This window comes from Sorghum bicolor, chromosome 5 (assembly GCF_000003195.3).
Source record: "Sorghum bicolor cultivar BTx623 chromosome 5, Sorghum_bicolor_NCBIv3, whole genome shotgun sequence".
Taxonomy (NCBI): Eukaryota; Viridiplantae; Streptophyta; class Magnoliopsida; order Poales; family Poaceae; genus Sorghum; species Sorghum bicolor.
The window spans coordinates 64670572-64691525 of NC_012874.2; the positions used below are offsets into that span (position 1 = coordinate 64670572).

Genomic DNA, 20954 nt, shown 5'->3' on the forward strand with positions numbered 1-20954 from the left:
ACCTTTTTGGACTCACAAAGATATTGATATTGTTTCCTATAAATTTTGTCAGCCATAAAATAATTTGAGTCAAATCGAACCTAGAATTGTATCCTTTCTGGGATGGAGCGAGGCACTAGTTGTCATGAAATCAACTTTTATGGTCCCATGTATTTGTTAGATATTTGTAACTATATTCGAATTAAAAAAAAAACAGTGCTCAAATTGCAACCATGACAAGTCATACGCGCGTGACAAAGGTTTATATATTCTGAGTTTCATACATGGTCTAAGTATGTTTTGGCTCAAAAGTTTAAGTTGTTTTTTTTTAATTAAAAAAACTGACTGCGTCATGATGTGCACTATGACTTCGACTTGAGATTACTGAAGTACCACCGTGTTTATACTCCTAGTACAGCTGTACTAGTTGCATTAGAGTAATCGGTAGTTAATTTCAAGATGAGTTTGCTGGCGGCTATATGTGCTATTCCAAATGCATGGCAGGGTACTGTACTGTACTGTCCCCAAATATTCCCCTAGCAGATGTCTTGTCCGATCCGTTCTCGCCATCTCGGTCCAATGTGATAAACGTATGACCGAGTACCAGCTATAGCTAGCTTCTTCAGGAACCACCATTTTAATTGGTGGCATGGTGAAGCCATACAACGGTTCAAATCGTGATGCCGACGACAACATTAGCCACACATCCGAATGCAATTTCGTCCCGATCGAAGACGTGTGTCCATGGTTTGTAACATGCTGCCAATGCAACATGCATGCATGGAGCCATTTGTAGGTGCCTAATAAGCAAAGCTTACTGAGTCAAACTTGTTTTGGCGCTTGGACGGTTATTCTTACTAATTACTCATGATGTTGCGCAAATAATTTTGCTGATAACAAAGACCAAAGAGTAATGCGTGAGACCGAAGAGTAATTTGCGAGTGAGGTGATGATGGATTATCGACCCGACCCATTCTATTGCACAAATCAAACAAAGATAATTAAGTGAAAAGCAATAAGGCAATGGACTAAGGGGGTGTTTGGTTGAGATGTGAAAATTGAACATAGCATTTTTGTCTTATTCGACAATTAATGTCTAATTATAGACTAATTACACCTAAAAGGTCCGTATCCCGAATTACTCTCTAGCAATGTTTTTAGTTTCATAAATAGTCTATATTTAGTACTTCATATATGTGTCCAAACATTCGATGTGACAGAAGCTAAACTTTACCAGCGCCAAAACCGGGCCTAATTCCTTCATCAAACCAAACACCGTATTAACTCCCCTGTGAATGTTAGGCAATAGGTAATGTTATTTTTATTAGAGAAATGCAGGCGTGTACAGTGTGCCTGAATGGTGGCGGTTTTTGTGTGCATGTGTATGGACGACGACGCACCTCGATCTTGCAGCTGCAGGCAGCTAACCTGACGTCGTCCTCACCTCACCGGCCGGCGGCCTCTAGCTAGCTCCCTGATTCCGAGCCCACCACAGCGAAGATGCCGCCTCCCTGCTATTTGGGCTCTTCCTTCCTCCCCCGTCCTCCTCTCTTTGCAAATTGCACCTTGATCTCTCTGCGTTTAATATATCAAGTCAAAACAAAACCACAGACGCCATAGAGAGAGAGAGAGAGAGAGAGAGAGAGCTATATTACCCAGCACCCTCCCTCTCTCTATCTATCGCTCCTTCCTTCTCCCCTCCTTTTTTTTCACTCATCACTCGACGCACGGAGTTAGTTAACGGGAGACATGGAGGTCGCCGCCACTTGCATGCCCCTTGCTCACGCTCATGGCGTTGGTGTCCTACCGGCATGGTCGTCACCGTCGACAGCAGCAGCAACAGCACGCTCCGTGACGAGGCAGAGCTACACCTACACGAGGAGGAAGCGCCTCGCCACCGCGCGAGGCGTCATGGCGAGGCCGCAGGAGGTGGTGGTGGCGCCGGCGCCACCAGCGAGGCCGACACCACCACCACCAACAACAACAAAGGAGAGAACAGCGCTGGCGCCGCCGCCCACCACCACCACGTACCACGACAGTTGGTTCGACAAGCTGGCCATCGGGTACCTGTCCCGGAACCTTCAAGAAGCTTCTGGTACGTACTATGCGCGCCTGCTGCACATACACTAGCTCGCTCATTCGTTCTCGCCAAACCTTTGGAATGAATGATCATCGAAACTTTCTGCAAACCTAACCATGGCGCGCGTTTTTCTTCCATCTTCCATGATTGCGTCTGCGATTGCTTCGTTCACTCTCCGGCCGTCCGGACACGAACCAAGCCGACAAAGTTTCTGGCGAACAATACCATGCTTTCTTTATATATATGTATATATTCCAAGAGAGCTGCTCGCACGTAGTATCTGCGCACTGTATGTTGTTCCCCTGCAAAAATACAGAGACATGTTTTCTTGTTAAACTGTCGTCGTCGCGTGTCTTTTTCGCTCTCGATCCTCTGGGCTTTGGATTCATCTGTGTCGTCGTCTCATCTCATGTGCTGGTTAGTACCAGTAGTTTTGGCTTGCTTGTGCGCAATGGTGTCGATCGATGTTGATAACCATGTAAGCGACTGCACGCGATGTGACGCTAAGTTTTTTTTTTTTTCTGTCCAAAACAGGCATAGATATATCCTCCTCGACTTATAGGGACTAACTACTAGTGTTGATGATGGTTACTTTTTCGGCCTCTTCTCTTGTAAACTTCTGTATCGACTTATATGCGTTTTTTTTGTGTGTGTGCGCGCGCGCGCTATTATTAAGCCAAAAGATACAAAAAGCTTATACTTCATTGAATATATAGAAGGTATATACAATTATATATTGCAACAAAATGAAACGGGAGTGTGCATTAGCATATCGGCAAAGAGAGGTCCAAAGCCGCGATTCGCACAGGTGTGAGGTGCGCATGTCTAGGAATCTAGTAGTGCCTGTGAATCCACCCTTAATCTTTGGGTGTTCGCAACTTCTTTGGTTTTTTGCACTATAAGATATCCAAGCAGGGAATATAATGGTGGTCAACGACTTTCTTCCGTAGAAATTAATTAACCACAATTACCCAAATAAATGAGCATAAAACATCAGTGTTAGTTAACACTAAGGTTGTTTAGTTAGTTATATAGAGATACATGAAAAGATCGTGGCGTTCCATCAGAACCATCAACCATGTATATATGCATATATGATGATGCGTGAACCCTATGGGCTTGTTTAGATCATTAACACTAAAAATTGGCAGCTAAAATGACTAGTGGATCCAAATAGACATGCGGGAGTCGTCCTAGTAGATTCAAACAGACCTGCTAATAAACCTATTAATTATTAGCTAGTGGGTTGTTAAATAGTAGTTCCATTAGCTGGTTTGGAGTTGCTAATAGTAAGTGCTAATAATTTATATACAACCCCCAACTCATTATCCAAAACCACATATTAGCTAGCTAATAGCTAATTTTCAGTACTAATGGATCCAAGCCTCGTACCTACCTGTTTAACGATTGTGCCTTCTTTCGAATCCACTGGACCACTACTCAGTACAAAGATTCTCTGATCTTTGGGGGTAGTAGACTTAGTAGTAGTAGTAGATTAGGCGAGGATGTGGTGCAACACTAGCTCCGATCTGTGCCTTACCTCGTCCGTTGGATACGAACTGAACGGCCGGCCTACATCAACTGCAAAACACCGTGTCCTCCACTGTTCCCCACAGTAGTGCCCTGTGCCCCTACCAAATTAACAAGATCCCACGCCCTCTCATTCCTTTCCCAACCTCTCACAGCACGGCGTTGACAGCGAGAAAAGGCATTGAAAAGATGTTAAAAGAAATTTCTTCTACAGTCATGTGATTGCTACTAGCTCCTACCAGCATTTGGTTCATGCATGTCTGAATCTGATGCATGTGTGCAGGGATGAAGAACGGAAAGGACGGCTACGAAGGCCTGATAGAGGCGGCACTGGCCATCTCCGCGCTGTTCAGGGTTGATCAGCAGTTGGAGACTGTGGCCAAGGCTCTCGAACAGGCCTTCCCCAGCTACATCCTCACAATGGCAAGTATACTTTTATTTATGCTCCCCACAAAACTATTGCAAGCTAGATGAAGAAAAACTTTCAAAATGACAGGAGATAAACACAAGGTATCTATTATAGACGGTTTAGAAAGTAGGTTGTTCTTTGAATATAAGGTAAATTTGGTTGTATTTTACCTCAGCCGCTTGAACTGACAGCACTGCACTGCTGCGGATGCAGATAAAGATAATGATGCCACCCTCGAGATTTTCTCGAGAGTACTTTGCCGCCTTCACCACGATATTCTTCCCTTGGCTCGTTGGACCATGTGAGGTATAATACATATGCATGTACATATTTAGTCCTCTTGTTCAAATGCTATTTCTCCTCCACGTAATAATATTTCTTTTCAGAAATGACAGCAGAATAGCCTGAACAGAGAATTGTTAGGGTTAATGCTGAGCATGTAGTGCATATAGTAGTGGAAAATGCAGTCATGAATGGAACATGCTGCAATATGGTTTTTGCGTTCTTACATATACATGCAGCCCCAGCAGTGTCCATAAAGTTGTATGAGTAATCATTGTGTCACTGAACATTGCAAGGTCAGGGAATCCGAAGTTGATGGAAGGAAAGAGAAGAATGTGGTCTACATACCCAAATGCAGGTATTAATTCGTCACCCAGAAATTCTTCGATTGAATAAAAAAGTTAAATGCAGACTGGGTTAGTCATAGAAGTTAATTAACAGGTACGGATATAACTGAAACAAAATAATTATATAGTCTGAAGTGTCATAATATATTTACATGGGCCAAACGATTTCTGTTCTCAAAATCTATCTAAACATGATTAGCTGTTGTGGGATTGACAGGTTACGAATCTGCACCATAAATTAGCTCAGCATAAACCTTTTGCAATACGTCAATCTTTACTCAAGTAAAACCACTTGGAAAAGGTATGGAAGAACTAAGGCTGAGATGCAACATGTACTGCCCATGTCGTAATTGTGGTGATCTCGCAATCCTACTCATACTCCACAGACTAGCTACCAAAATAGGGATACGATTGAAAAAAGAAAAAAAAAAGTACAGGCTAGTGCAATATACAATTCTACCCATGCAGTGCAACTACCCCAAAAAGAATTCTAGAAAAACCAATAGTAAGGTACAGACATACCAAAAAATGGTCAAGAGTATTCCTGACTTTTTCTTCATTATCTTACTCTGACAGATTTCTGGAAAGCACCAACTGTGTCGGAATGTGCACGAACCTTTGCAAAATCCCATGCCAGAAGTTCATCCAAGATTCACTTGGCACGGCTGTCTACATGTCTCCCAGTAAGTCAACTTGGTCTTATCCATGGAACAATTACCTGAGAGAATAACATATAATGAGTAAATTACTTCAAAGTTTTAGAATCCAAGAAAAATAATCTACTCCAGCCACTGACTAAAGTTGGGAGGAAATTAGTGGACTGTCACTCAAGCCAACATTATCTCAACGTCAGAATGTCCAAATCTTAACTGTAACGTCCTTGGTCACAAGTCTAATTATTCATAGCAAAACATTACACTGATTGCCACCAAACGGAAGGGAACTTAGAATACAATCTTTCCTATTTAAATGGTTCTAGTGAAGTCCTTGAATATATGGACATTTCATGTAAGATGTCTGTAGCCACACAACTCATCATACTAGCTCTGGAACGGAATCTTAACTCTGAAAGCAACGCACCAAGATTCTCACATGAAAAATACAGAAGTTAGCTTGATATGTTAAATCTCATGATCCTGCCACGTACACCATCTGAACTGAGACACTATGCCTTTTTGGGCATGGGAATCACAAGGTGCCATTTGGTGGACAGAAAAGATTGAAGTGGGACCAACATGTTTGCAGGTTGTAGAGCAATTGCAATCAAGATGTACAGAGAAAATGGGGTAGCTCCTACTTGTAACTCTTAGTGGAAAACTGCTAATAACAGAGACAAGTTGTGAGATGGTAGTGTCTATTCCAACCATTCCACAATTTAGTGCTTATTACCAAGTACAGTACAGGCATCTTGACTTAACATCGCAGAGCCAACATGTTTCAATAATCAGAGCATTAATCTTGCTTACCCCAAGCAATTATTTTGAGCGTTGACTCATTCCAGGTGAATATTTCAACCACACAAATCATTGCATCAAAGGTCAAAAGATGTTGCTAATGACATCAGTCCAGATAATTGGAGACCAATTTGTGTTGGAATTTGCTAGGCACTACTTTTGTCCTGTCAAGTTGCTATCACCGATAAGTGGTAACAACCATGAATGTTACGGTCTGCAGGCTTATCTTCGCTACTTTCTCCATTCTTATATATTTCATAGCAGTGTTTTAAACCTTACTAAATTATCTCTATATCTGATTCATACACACACACAAAAAAAAGAGGATACTAGCTTATGTTCTGCTCTAACAAGCCCTTTCTCAGGGATAATGGAATACTATGTACTTATGTCTACTATATTACCATTGTTCAGATTTTGAGGACATGAGCTGTGAGATGATCTTTGGACAGCAACCTCCTGAAGATGATCCAGCACTGAAGCAGCCCTGCTTCCGGACAAAATGTAAGCCTGCACTGAGATATCTGTACAGATTTAATCATATTTCCTCTTAAAGTTCTCATACCCTACTTAATCTATATGCAGGCATCGCAAAGCAGAACCATCAAGTGAATTGCTCTATTTGATTTGAGAGGAAGAGGATATGTAAATTATTAGACTAATATCAGTAAAACACCCAAAATTCCATGCCTTCATGTTTATTCCCTTAGTAAGCAGCATCAGCTTCATAGATTCTTTTTACTTGAAAACATAGCAGAAGGCAATTCTAGTATACATCAAATTTTTAGGAAACTGGTTGCTGATCAAGAGGATTGAAGAGGAAACACAAGATATGCCTTTGGAAAATGCACAGCATTTTAGTGAATCCTTCATTAGTTATAAGAAAGATATATTGAAGAAGTGTGAAGAATGGAATTACCTGTACCAGAAAATTTCATATTAATAGAAGAAACTTGTTTGCAAAAAAATAAGGTGGGCCATGTTGTATATCGGTCAGATTTAAACCAACTCTTATCTGCGTTATGAATCAAATTATTGTGCAGATTACTATGACAAAATTGAAAACTAAAAGCCTGCAACTAACAGTCTTGTAACTCACATTTAGTATGAGTCCTTACAGACGGGGATAAAATTTTCTTTGGGCCTGGTTCCAACAGCTGGGAACAAAACCTTCAGATTTCCATGCGATGTCAGAATTTCACTCGATACTCCCCTCTAATAAATTGTGATGCTTTCTTCAGATCAGAGTTTCTTACAATGTTTTGTGCAGTCACACAGGACAACTGCCTGATAGCGTGAAACGCCAAAATAGGTAATACTTTCAGATGCAACAGTATGGACAGATTCATAGCTCTGAATATCTCCTGGTATATTGTAAAAATTATATCTCACACCACACAGCCTCCATTGTCGTGTCAACAATTCGTTATGCTATGTTACAAAGGGAATTTAGCAAAAAATTCACAAGCTGTGGATTGTATCCCAGAACGGATGATTGTGGCCCTAGAAAAAAGAACAGTTGTTTCTACATCTTGATTTTAGATACAGTGGTAAGTAAATCATGATGGACTTGACTAAATAACAGAGAAAAAGTATTGTGAATTTAATGGTATTACTGGAGAATAATACGTGGGATCTACCCATCTGAATATGCCACTTTCTACAACCTAGAGCACTTACAACATATATCTAAACAAAAAATCATAGAGCACAACAGAGTCAAGACAAGGATAGCAATCACTACCGACATGGGTCTTGTGCAGTCTGCAGTGTGCACTGTACTGCTATGTGCTATGTTTTGCCTACTGAGCTTGCATGATTTGCTTTGAAGCTATTAGCTTCACATTGTTTTGCACAAATTCATAGCAAGTTCTGATTGAATCTTCTTAGTAAGATTTTCTGAAAGAAGATGTTTTTAAAACAAAAAAGACATTAGATGATGGTTATCTGAAGGTGATTTAGGAGAAGGAAAAATGAGATGGTATCCAATAAAAAGGCTCTATAAGTCTGTAGTGGCACTTAGCTTATTTTCCAGCCATTTATATATTGCCTGAGTCAACAGGGACTATGATATATCTATCATGAATCTCCTTGGAGAGGTAATTGCCCAACGATTCCCATAAAATGAATATTCACCATAGGGCCCAGCATTAGCTTCAAAATTTTCATTCACATTCTTCATTTGTATTTGACTTCATGATACTTCTATCTAATAACTAAAAGTTTAAAAATGCCGCTGAGCCCTAATAATATATCCTCCAACAAGACTTTTTTTTCCTCGCTGAGGCCCATCTTTATATATTATAGACAGAGAAAAAAAAGCCCAAACAAAAGAAACACACACCGCCCTTAACCCAGAAAGAAGTCAAGGGTACATACCAACCACCCCTTAACCTAACAGGATGTCAAGGGAAGGTTGCAACAAAAAAAAAGAAAAATGGAAGACACACATCGCCTATTACTAGGGAAGACCAACCAACACTTGAAGCTTTTGTGCTGCAGCCATACTCCACATCCTCATCCCTTCCTCAAAGTATTGTTGAGCACCTCTGAGAAAAGGAGAGGCACCATCAAAAACACATTTGTTCGTCTGAATCCAGAGTGCCCAAGCACCCAAAATCATAATACTGTTAAATCCCTTTTTCCTCCTCCAATTAGACTAGCTCCAGATATCCATGTTATGTCCCGTTCCTTTAGTATTATAGGGATCAAGAAGTAATGGATTGGTTAATGTTTACTTGCCCTAATAATTACAACAATAACAACAAAGCTTTTTAAACTTGGCCTAACCTAGATAAGAAAAGTAGGCTAGATGGAATTAGTAAATGACTAAACGTAAACCAAGAAAACAAAAAAATGTCTTATAGCATGGATCCTAAGTTATTGGTGGAGCCACGTAATATACTCCACTGAGATGGTGACAAGCACTAAGTGACTGTTAAATGTATAACAGCAATAATTATCTTCCATGCACATAATTAAAAGATTCCATTGTGTTAATTATTAGAAAAAACCACAGTAAATGGACCAAGATGGAAACCTTTTAACCAACATAGATATGCATACTCCATCTATCGAGAATATAAGATTCCTAGTTCTAACTCACTAGTTGCAATCACTTGATAGTTAATATTGAAATTAAAAACACTCAGAGGAGCTTAGGTTCAGTATATAGTCTAGATGCTTAATTAATTTGCTTCTTCCTGCCCTGTTTTTGACTTAAACTATAACGATAATCTTAACATTTCCCCACTCATTTCATGCTGATACTAAAACCTGACACATGTCTCTTTGTGTTCCATTCTATCAAGCTACTTGTCCGCCACTGCAAACTTTCCTAATCTCTGACATGACATCCTTTGTTAGGCTTGGACCCACATCATCAGTGACACAAGCTGAATTTTCAAATTTGAAATGGCATGAGAGGACTTATTGCTTAATAGTAACACGAACAGAAAATTCCAACTGAACTAATTTATATTTACACTGAAAAAGATCTTCTGGCATATTGTAAAATTGTATGTGATACAGGCTATGCTGTAATGCCGATAATTCAATATTATATTTTAGAAAGAAAATTTCAGAAGTTCAGAACCTTCTCAAATTGTGGATTATATCTCCAGAAAAGATATTCATGGTCCTAGGGGAAAAAATGAGGTTTCCACATATTGATTCTAGAGGCCGTAGTAAGTAAATCATGAGGACTTGACCAAAAAAGACAAAGGTTTAACATTATTACATAAGAAGAAAACATGGGATCTACCTGTCTGAAGATGCCACTTTATGCAACCTGGAGCACTTACCACATATACCCACATAAAAAATTCATAGAACACAACCAAGTCCTGACAGGGATAACCACCACTACCGACACAGGTACACTGTACTGTGCTGTGTTTTGTCTACTGAGCTTTTTCCGTGATTTGGTTTGAAGCTATTAAAGTCAGTTGATTGTGCCACAAATCCATAACAGGTCCTGCTCGAATCTTCTTGGTAAATTTGTGAAAAGAAAGGGTGCTGATTTATGTTAAACACACACACTAGGCAATGGTTATGACGGTGACTTTGGACAAAGGAAATGACATAAAATTCCAATGTTTCTAGCCATTATGCAACAGTATCCAACAAAAGGACTCCCTGTGATGGCATTTAGCAAATTTTCCAACCATTTATAGCTTTATATTTATTAACTGAATGAACAGAGACTATGATATATTTATTATGAATTATCCCATTGGAGAAGTAATTGCATCAACAATTCCCATAAAATGAACAATCATCATAAGGCCCAACATTATCCTCAAAATTTCAATCATCTTGATTTATACTTGACCCTGTGATACTTTAATAATTATAAGAAGTTTAAAATATGCCATTGAGTCCTAATAACATTGCCTTTAACAGGACTAGGTCCGGAAATTTCTTTAGTACCCATATATCAGTTCTTTCTCAGCGTCACAGTGTTCAAGAAAAAGTTGAATGGTTAGTGTCTACATGGCCTAACCTAGACAAGAAAAGTAGGCTAGACGGAATAATAAATGTAAACTACGCAAAAGAATATGCTTTATGGCATTGGCATATATCTCAAGCTATTGGTGCAGACATATAATGTGCTCCACTGAGATGGTGACCAGTATAAATTACTGTCAAATACAATACCAACATACAACAGTAACTGTCTTTTAGGCACATGGTACAATATTGCATAGTGTTGATCCTTAGAAATAGAACAAGACCACGATGGAAACGTTACCAACATAGATATTCATAATCCATCCATTTCAGAAAGTAAAAGTCTTCTAACTAACTCACAAGTCAGAAGCGCTTAATATTGAATTTGGTAGCATTCTAGAGGATCTCTACATTCAGCATGATAGTCTAGATGGTTATCTTATTTCCATATGTTCTCCTCAAATTTTTTCTTTGAAAATCACCCCACCCCACCCCACACCACCCAAAAAAAGAGGTAATAAAACCTTATACATGTATGTTTGTGTTCTTAATCCTGTCAAGCTACACGTTAGCCACTGCAAACTCTCCTAATCTTTGACATAGCATTGATCACACTTGGACCCACATCGTAAGTGAGACAAGGTACAATAAGTTTGAAATGGCACTAGAGGACTTTTTGATTAATATTAACACTAGTGATGTTTATATGGTACAAGAAATTTCAACTGAGATTCAAATGTTGATTCACACTTATTGATGCAATCATACTAAAATCATACCTTCTAGCATGTATTGGAGTCTTTAGCCACCTTCAGTCCAGCTACAGCCTGGTCTCAAGTCCAGTTCTTTTGACATTGACATTCTTAGGACATCGCTGGCTCTGTCCCTTCTCCCAATTGAAACATAAATATCAGCCAGCATCTTATAGTTAGCTTTGTTTTCTGGATCCAAGGACAAGAGATGCCTAGCTGCTGCTTCTCCAACCACCAAATTCCCCCAATAGCGGGAACCACTTAGTAATGCCCCCCACAATATAGGGTTTCTTGCGTGGTCAGAGTGGGAACTCTGGATCAGGTGATATGCGTCAGTCAAGCGTCCAGTACGACAGAGCATATCAACAATACATGAAACATGCTCTATAACTGGCTCCAGACCATACTGCTCTTTCATGCACTTAAGCAGGCTCATTCCCTCCTCAACAAGACCTGCATTTTTACATGCAGTCAACACAGCAATTATTGTGTAGTGGTTCGGTTGTACTTTTGTTTTCTTCATCATCTCAAAAAGCTTAACAACTTCTGCTGCAAGTCCAGTCCATGCATATACCTGCATCATAGAAGCCCAAGAGATTGCATCCTTATCCATAATCTCAGTAAAGGCATCAACTGAAAGACTAAGGCTCCCACATCGACCATACATGCAAATAAGTGAATTAGCGATTGCCCGTTCATTCTGGAAACCTCTTTTAACAATGTGAGCATGTACTTCCATCCCCTTTTTCAGAGATGGGATCAATGAGATCATAGATAGAATCTCCAAGAATGTAACAGCGTCCGGATCAATGCCCATCCTATGCATTTGAATTGCAAACCCAATTGCCTTTTCAACTTGTCCAAGCTCTCCACAACCTTTGATCAGGGCATTCCATGCAACCACGTCACCTCTAACCCCTGCAGATCCATATAGAAGACTCTCAGATGAACATAACTGTCCACACTTTGCGTACATATATATCAGCGTGGTTAATACAGAGGGATCTCTCTTGATTTCACTGCCATCACACATGATATAGTTCTCTTCAATCCATTTTCCCTCTCTCCAGTCCCCCAACTCAGAGCAGGCCATGATCACATTGAGCAAGATAGACCTTGTGACCAACACCTCCGAGTTCAAGAGCATCCAGTGGAAAAGCTTAACAGCATAATCTGGTTTGCTATTCCGAACAAGTCCACCAATCATCGAACTCCAAGTTACAGAATCCTTCACCTTCATCCACCGGAAGACCAACAGTGCCTCACCCAAACAACCCAGCTCTGCGTACATCTCCAGGAGAGCATTGGAAGCGAAGAGGCTGTGCTGGAAGCCAGACTTAATCACAGCGGCATGCATCATACCACGGCCCTTCCAAGAACCGAACCCAGCATAACCAGAAACCAAGCTCACGAGCGTCGCCTCAGTCGGGCACGCTCCATCCGCAGACCTCATCATACCAAACATCTCCACAGCCTCGGCCAGTAGCCCCACGCGCGAGTACCCGCCAATCATAGCGTTCCACGCCACGGCGTCCCGGCGCGGCATTCCATCGAACACCCTGCGCGCGGCGCCCATGTCCCCTGCCTCGGCATGCATCCCGATGAGCGCGGTGGCCACCAGGAGGTCGGAAGCCGCGAGCCCGCACGCCGCCGCCGCGGCCTCGACGCGGCGGCCTAGCTCGTGGTCCGGGGCGCGCGCGCAGGCCGTGGCGGCGAGGTGGTACGTGTGGCGGTCGGGCGCGCAGGAGGAGCCCGACGCGAGCACGGTGGCGCGGAGGAGCGCCACAGCCTCGCGCGGGAGGCCCAGGGCGAGGTAGCCCCGGAGCATGGCGTTGTAGAGGAGCGGCTTGGGCGGCGGCGCCGCGGAGGGGGAGGAGGCGGCGGCGGCGTCGAAGACCCCGCGCGCGGCATCGGGGTCGCCGAGGCGGGCGTAGCGGGCGACGAGGAGGGACGCGAGGTAGCCGTTGGCGGCGAGGCCGGAGACGACGGCGAGCGCGTGGGGGCGGCGGGGGTCGGCGGCGGCGTGCGGGGAGGAGGTGATGGCGGCGGCGAGGGATTCCTTGAGGACCTGGTATCGGTACGTCACGAGGGGCATTTAGCTGCCTTTTTTGGCGTCAGAAACCGTATTTGAATTTAGGCGCGAATGGGCCTCCTCCAACGACGTTAATTGAAGGATGGAAAGACCATTTTATCCCCTGTGCTGTGTTTGACTTCCTATGTACCGACGCAGCATGCATCCATATATGCGGAGTTGAACCTGGTATCTATCCGAAGCAATGCTGGTTTCATTTTCTTGGTGAGCAAATCCACCTTCTATCTTCACCTCTACTCCTCTAATCGTTCACGTACGGAACATGATGCATCATGCATATATGGTTCTCAGCCCAACCAACACGCGTATCTCGTCCCGGCGGGCCAACGGCGCGTATCTCGTCGTCGTCGTCGTCCTCATCGGATCGACCAGACCGGCCGTCTCATCCGTGATCAGTGACGACGCCACAGACAAAAGAGCAAAATGGTCCTCTCAATAATCCTCATCCCCGGCTGGTCCTGTGCCACGCATGCTTGTACACTCCCCTGCAACTGCGACGCCGCCCGCCCGCGCTGCCTGGACTGGAACTGGATCTCCACTACGCACGACGATCTAGGGTAGGGGAAAAGCTTGCATTGGCAGCCGGCCGGCCATGGGCGCCAGGGTCCCCCCTCCCCATGCATGCAAGAATATGATGCCCTGATCGCCGAGTCACGCCGTCGTCACCCGATCAGATCACCGCCGGATTCCGTGCATGCATCACCGGCGCCCGCCCGCCCGCCTCGATCCCATGCCACCACCACTCTCGTGTCCCCCACTGCAGGCGCGAGCAGCGCAGTGTGCAGTGCCTGCATCATGCATATGCGAACGAGCCAATGCCGATCCACGGGTCACTCGGGGCGGTCCAGCCCGGCGGTTGGGCCCCCGAGCTGCGCCGCCGTCCCGCGGGGGAGCACGCCCGCGCAGCGACGCAGAGGCGTGGGCCGGGCTGAGCCAGCAGCTCCTGCTCCGGGCGGCCCAGCGCCGCGGGGCCTCCCTCGGCCTTGGGGTCCTGGGCCACCACCGCACGCCGTCGCTCTGGTTTCTTTCAGGCCTGCGCTCGCTACCGAGTACTCCTACCGACCAAGAAAGCGTCAGCTCTGGTTTCGTTTCCCGATCCAGAATCCGCCACATGTGCATACTAAACCATTCCCCATCAATTTCATTTCAGGCCTTGTTTAGTTCACACCAAAAAGCAAAAAGTTTTCAAGATTCCCTGTCACATCGAATTTTGCGGCACATGTATGAAGCATTAAATATAGACGAAAGCAAAAACTAATTACACAGTTTAGCTGGAAATCGCGAGATGAATTTTTTGATCCTAGTTAGTCTATAATTGGATAATATTTGTCACAAACAAACGAAAGTGCTACAGTATCGAAATCCGAAATCTTTTCGGAACTAAACAAGGCCTCACTTTCACAACCCAGCACGTCCAGACAGGGAGAGAGAGCGTCGCCGTCGACGAACCCCGGTCGTGATAACGAACACGACGGATCCGGGCACTGTTGCCACTTCCACGGCGACCACCACTGCAGGCATTGGCATTGGCGGGGCAGGCCACCACCCGATCGAGCTTCATCCCAGTGCCGTCGGTCGCAGGTCCCCAATCGAGAAACTGTGCACGCATCAGCAGCTGCTGCCAGGTTCGCATTGCATTGCATTGCATTGCCGATCCATCATCTTGCCAGGCCATGCCATCTCGCCACGAATAAATGGCGCCATTCAAGCGGTTGTACGACGGGCATCGATGGTGAGTGCCGGGACTGTGCCTATACGGTCGTCGCTCTTCACTGCCGCCACATGCCCGGAACAGCAAACAGATCATCGTAATCTTCAGGCAGTACCGCTGCCTGAGTGGCTGGTAACATGCGAGCGAGCCATGACGCGCCAACAGCACCGAAACGACGTGCCAGGACGGCGGAAATGCATCCGACGTCCTTTTTCCTTGGTTGGAGTTCTTAAAACTGCTCCGTAATCATCATCATCCACCGTTACATGGCTTCTAATTAACAGCGGTACAGATTAGACTGGTAACTAATAACAACATTATAAAGACGTGGTTAAGAAAAAAAGAAATAGTAAGCTAGAGGTCATAATTTTACATCACTCGCTAATTGAAGACGGCGCCGGTAGTACAAAGAGACGCAAACCAAAAGTTCAAAACTCGATTATTAATCTTCCTTCATCGCTTCTCTTAAAATTCTCCTCGGCTCTGCACGTCACACCGATGCCCTACCGCGTGATCAGAATTCAGAACACCAGCTTCCGGCGCGGCAGCACGGGGGGCCGGTCCGCGTCGGCGAGCTCGCGGATGGTGTCGGCGACGAGGTCCTTGAACACCAGCCGCTCGATCTGCAGCACCGCGTCGGCGACCTCCGCGCCGTGCCGCTGCTTCTGCTGGCAACCCCACGGGCCGCTGCCGTCCGCGGCCAGGTCGCGCCGGATGGCGCTGCAGGTGACGTCGTTGAGGTCCGCGGCGTCCCCCGCGGCGGCGGCGCCACGGGCCACCACCACCACGGGCTCGCCGGCGCGTCGGACCTCGGCCCAGACGTGGGCGACGAGCTCGGCGCCGCGGAGCCACGCCGCGGGCTCCCAGGGGCACGCCGACCGCTGCCGCTCCAGGGCCTCGGCCACCGCGCCGCACAGCAGCTTCCGGTGGTGCCGCCACGTGTCGTCGGGGTCGCCGCCGCCGCCGCCACGCTGGCGCATCCGCTGCTCCGCGGCCTTGTACGCGTCGGCTGGGTCCCGCGTCCGGCGGGCGCCACCGAGCAGACGGACCAGCTCGGCCACGTACGCGTAGTCCGGGTCGTCGCTGCAAGCCTCCGGGTCCACGGACCATGACGACGGGGCCCACTCGTCATCCTCCTCTGGGTCGGACACCGTGGCGGCCGCGGTTGCGGCCGCCGTTGCCAGCCCGACGCTGCTGCGGAAGTCGATGGCTCGTTTTGACAACCCCGAAGACGATGACGGCGAGTCCTCGTCTGCGAGGAAGGCTGCCGCGTCCAGCACGGACACGGGGCTAGGCTGCTGGTCGGAACCCCCAGCGTCGCCGCCGGTGAAAGCCTGGATGCTGCTCAGCAGCTTCCCGCACCGCTCTAGCAGGCCGCGGTCCGTCCTCGAGTCCGGCTGCAGCATCGCGCAACGGTTCCAGAGACGATAAGACATTTCGTACTCAGAAAAAAAAAAATGTTACGAGGTCAGGAACGGTGGTGCAGGTGCCGGAGGCTTACCGGCTCGAAGTCCCAGCGGGAGGAGGCGCTCAAGGAGCTGCTGCTGCCGCCGTCGGAGAAAGTGGTTGAGGCCTCGTCGTCGGGGGACAGGGCCGCGGCGTTGTGCGCCGCGCGGCGGGCAATGCGGGAGCGGGCGCCGGCGGAGTCGAATCCGCTTGGCTTCCTGAATGGAGTCTGCTGCTGCTGCTTCGGGGACTGCGCCGGCGAGACGCGCCGCTGGGGGGACAGCGAGCCACGGCGAGCCGGGGAGGCCGGGCTACGTGCGGGGGACGCGGCAAGGTCCGGCGAGCGAGGGCGGCGCGCGCGGTCGACGTCCACGCGTAGCCGCCGAGCGGGAGTCAGCCCCCGCGAGGGCGGCGACATCTGCGGCGGCGGCGCGCGATTGGACGGGCGCATGACGACGATAGGTGGCGGAGGGGTGCGTTGTGCCTGCGCAGGCGCCGGCGGAGGGGTGTGGTGGAGGAGGCCTTTGAGCTGCAGCGCCTCCAGTATCTGTTTCAGCGTCTCGAGATCCCTCGCGGGTTCCGCGATGCCACGCTTGCGGAGGCGCCGCTCAATCTCGCCGTAGAGCGCGATCTCGCCGGGGGCAGCGCCGCCGCCAGAGGCCGGGTCCGCGCGCTGCTTCGCGGGCTCCGGGAACACCTCGTGCGCGTCGAAGCGGCTGCGCCTCTGGAACGCGCGCGGGACGACGGCCGGATCCGGCGCCCGCCGCATTGCCGCCTCCTCGGCAGCCGCAGTGGACGACACCAGCGAGGGCCTGTGCGGCGGAAGCAGCGGCGACGCCGACGCCGCCGGCCTCTCGAAAAAGGACGGGTCGACGAAGCGGAAGTGCGCCGGGTCCCGCGGCCCCACGCGCTCGGACGCGGACCGCCGGAGCGCGGCCGGGCTCGCCGCGCCGTGTCCGTGCTGCTGCCCGCACTCGACGGCCGCCGCCTCGTGGCCGTGCGGTAGCGCGTCGAGGCCCATGAGCCGCGCGACCACGCTGGGGGACCGGCGCTCGTCCCCTCCCGCCGCGGACGGAGACGGCGGCGCGCCGCCGGGGGCGACCGAGGTCCGGATCTCGCGCGGCCGGAGCTTGCCCCTGGCGTCGACCACGGCGCGGCTGTCCAGCGAGAGCCGCGGCAGCCTCCACGACGGCGCGGCGCCGAAACCGCCACCGCCTCCTCCGTCCTTGAGGTCTAGCGGCGGGAGCTGCAGCGACGGCCGCGGGGCGGCCGGCGGCGTCATGTCCGGCGACGATGGCGCCGGCGTCGCGCGCTCCAGCGGCATCGACCGCTCAGACGGCGTCGCGGAGCCCTGCAACACACACACAAACAGCAGAGCGGTCACATCAGAACCAAGATTCGATAACCGTTTACAGACGCCTCCGAGCTGGTTCAGGACGGCAAAGGGCGCGCGCGTACACTGGAGAACGACGTGAGGCGGCGCTGCGAGCTGTGGAGGCGGCGGCCGGAGAGGATCTGTGGGCGGTCGAAGAGGTGGAGGAACCCCGCCATGCAGCCCTGGTGCATGGGCCGCTCATCCAGCCGCCGCTCTTCGTCGTCGTCCACGCCCATCGCCACCATCCTCCTCTGCCTCCTCTGCTTCCTCTCGCCTCCTCTGCGTGCGGCCGCGGCGGTCTGGGTGCCTCGCTCTGCTCGGCTCCCGCTTTTGGGATCAATTTAAAGCGGTGGCGGGGCGGAGCACCAAATGACGCTACTGCCCCCGCAACTACTTGTATAAATTTCGGAGTACCACTGTGGTCTCGTGTCGACGCGTCGGGGTACGAGCGGGCGGGGAGGCGAGACGTTGGCGCCTAGGGAGCCGGGGCGTCGTCATCGACGGCATAGCTGGCCGTGCTGAGGATGACGCGTGGGCCCCGGTGTCATGCGCTTTTTGCCCTTTTTTTTTGGTTTTTTGTTTGTTTTTTCGGCGGCTTGTTTAAAGGTGTGTCAGTAGAGCTCGTGCCGTCGTGCGTGCGTGCATCGGCTCACTGGCTCGTTCGGCTTTTTACAGCTAAGCTTTGGGTGAAGTAATGGGGGCAAGCGGCATGCCTTTGGCGATAATCTTGCCGTGTTAGGAAATGATGATACTATCGGTTTACGTGTTTGCGGCAAATGTGAGCGCCATATAGCAGTAGTAACATACTTGTACTGCTTGCTTGAAGTGTACTCTACGTAGGCACTAGGCAGAACTGCAGAAGAAGTTTGAAACAAAACAATAATAATAATTCTTGTTGACACGCACTATCTCTGTCCCAAAAAAAATGCAACTCTTTCGGAACTTGGACGGAGACCCTCAAACACTTCGTATTCAAAATCCCTCTTGGACGGAGACCCTCAGACATTTTGCCACACACACTTTGATTTCTGAATTAATCACCTAAATACGGAAAATACTCTCTTTGTCTACTTAGTATAATAGTCTCTCAACTACATCTTATACTCCTATAAAACTAAACGCTATTATTTATTTCTCTCAACATATAAGTTGTCCAACATCTGTTGTATTGGGTATACCTAAAGTGCATTGTGCATTGACCCATATATACTGTCTCTGCTAGTTACCAGGATACTTCGTTGTCTTGGGTACATCTCATGTTTGATACTAGTTGACAAGGCTAATCTTTGTCCAGCCTCTATCAACAACCAATCGATCTAGCGAACTCCTCACCGGTTGTTCGTTTGGCTGATAAGCCATGACAGAAAACACTATTTGTTTGTTAGGGTAAAACACTGCTGAAAAACTGGTAGTTTCGGCTGATAAACTCAAGCGAACATAGTTCAACGGGGATTGATGTGCGTACTACTACTCCGTATGACCGGGCAAGAGTCGACCGTCGTCTTTGCACAACCACTGCGCGGCAGTTCCAACCGTCGCAAACTGAACCGTGCTATACACTGTTTCAGTGTACTGCTACTGCTGCTGCTGGACTAGTGGTCGTGTTAACAGCTTCCCTGGTTCGTAGCCGATGACCGATGGACGACCGAGCCGAGCTCCCAACCTCCAACTCCCAACCGTCGTCGATGCCGAGCAAAACCGCGGCTGTGCGGCCGAGCCCACCGTCAGAGACGAACCACTTGCGGCCGGGCCACCCCACAGTCCACACGCACACGGCCACACACACATGCATGCAGCGCTGCCTCGGGACCGGCGGCGACGACCAACGCAACCTGTCCAACCACCAGCCAAGCCAAGGCAACCCGCGCGCGGACTCGGAGGCGTGAACGTGCCGCCGTGCGCGGCGCAGTGCCCTCTGTGCCTCTGCCCCCCTGCGCTGCGGCCCCTGCGCGAGCCTGACCGCCCTGCCCAACCCGTTGCCGGCGCGAGCCAGCCCCTCCCTGTGACTGTGGGCGGTCGGTCATGCTCATGCAGGGCCGGGCCGACGTCGACGTCGTGACTGCCATCAGCATGCGCTGCTCGATCTGTAGTCTGTTCCCTTGCCGAGGGCGGGCCGGCACGAGCACGGGCGCCCGGCGCGTGGCCGGGGAAATCTTACCGCGCGGTAGCCTGTCCGGAGTACGTACTAGTATGTTGTTTTTGGACGTCGCAGCTGTTATCCACGTCGAAGCTCCGCGGGGCGAGTTGCGGTAGCGCCGTTGTTACACACGATCCATGCAACTCCATCCAACCGGACACGAGGCAAACGGCACGAGTCGGAGTAGAGTATGATGAACAGAGTCGTAAATGTACGTACGTACGTACTGCGACGGCTGCTGGGTGCTGCGGCTGCTGTTCCACGCCACGCGGTGCGGGTGTGTGTGGGGGCTAGCTGTAGCTGGAGGGGATGGTCAATGTGACAGTGGCAACATCTGGGCAACAATCCGCTGACGATCTGCCACGCATGTGTTCCCCACTGCGCCATCTACGTACCTGCCATGGCATGCATGCGCTTCTGCGCATCTCGTCTGACACCACTCGCCCACAGTCCCCCCACCACCCACCGGATCTTTGTGATGACGCGGCGCTTACGTACAAGTAGAGACTAGAGACTCAGAGTGAGAAACAGAGGGCAGGACTGCTATATGGTTGATTGAAAAAAGTCCCAATTTATCCAAAATTTTGTATCATATTCGCTGCCATAAGAGCATCTCCAAAAAAAATTAAACAAAAAGATTAGCTAAATTTAAAGATTTAGATACTATCTAAAATAAATATGACAAAAAATTATTAAAGTACTCCAACAAACTCTATAAAAGAAGAATGGCTAGTGAGGTAGGCTATCCCAAAGTAAAGAGCGAATAATGTGAGATGAAGAGCTGCTACATTTGAAGTTATTTACAGAGTCTGTTGAAAACGTTTTTTCTTTAACAATAACCAAATTTATCTTTAGAAATTGATTTGGCTAGTCTCTTGAAGATGCTCTGTGACGTGGAGGCCGTGACA

At 48.4% G+C, this 20954-nt stretch overlaps 2 protein-coding genes and 1 pseudogene across 2 annotated transcripts; 1 reads left to right on the forward strand and 2 right to left on the reverse strand.

Moving 5' to 3' along the window:
- Positions 1235 to 13346, reverse strand: LOC8062678 (annotated as a pseudogene).
- On the forward strand, positions 1569 to 7855 carry LOC8062677 (beta-carotene isomerase D27, chloroplastic). Its single transcript, XM_021461209.1, has 7 exons — positions 1569 to 2074; positions 3873 to 4012; positions 4212 to 4304; positions 4577 to 4638; positions 5204 to 5310; positions 6496 to 6585; positions 6667 to 7855. Exons 1-7 carry the CDS (start codon positions 1729 to 1731, stop codon positions 6705 to 6707), a joined length of 879 nt encoding a protein of 292 aa, XP_021316884.1. The 5' UTR covers positions 1569 to 1728; the 3' UTR covers positions 6708 to 7855.
- LOC8071982 (serine/arginine repetitive matrix protein 1) lies at positions 15309 to 18243 on the reverse strand. The gene is made up of 3 exons (XM_002450981.2): positions 17993 to 18243; positions 16590 to 17885; positions 15309 to 16485 (listed from the first exon to the last, which is right to left on the reverse strand). The coding sequence occupies exons 1-3, from the start codon at positions 18152 to 18154 to the stop codon at positions 15610 to 15612; spliced, it is 2334 nt and encodes a 777-aa protein (XP_002451026.1). The 5' UTR covers positions 18155 to 18243; the 3' UTR covers positions 15309 to 15609.

What these genes read in the sequence shown, in the direction of transcription:
- LOC8062677 (XM_021461209.1), top strand. Translation starts at nt 1,729, where the DNA reads ATGGAGGTCGCCGCCACTTGCATGCCCCTTGCTCACGCTCATGGCGTT. An exon ending in GTCTACATACCCAAATGCAG is followed by an intron (nt 4,639 to 5,203) that starts GTATTAATTCGT and finishes TTACTCTGACAG; the next exon opens with ATTTCTGGAAAGCACCAACT. An exon ending in GGCTGTCTACATGTCTCCCA is followed by an intron (nt 5,311 to 6,495) that starts GTAAGTCAACTT and finishes ACCATTGTTCAG; the next exon opens with ATTTTGAGGACATGAGCTGT.
- LOC8071982 (XM_002450981.2), bottom strand. Translation starts at nt 18,154, where the DNA reads ATGGTGGCGATGGGCGTGGACGACGACGAAGAGCGGCGGCTGGATGAG. An exon ending in GCCTCACGTCGTTCTCCAGT is followed by an intron (nt 17,886 to 17,992) that starts GTACGCGCGCGC and finishes TGTGTGTTGCAG; the next exon opens with GGCTCCGCGACGCCGTCTGA. An exon ending in CCCGCTGGGACTTCGAGCCG is followed by an intron (nt 16,486 to 16,589) that starts GTAAGCCTCCGG and finishes GCGATGCTGCAG; the next exon opens with CCGGACTCGAGGACGGACCG.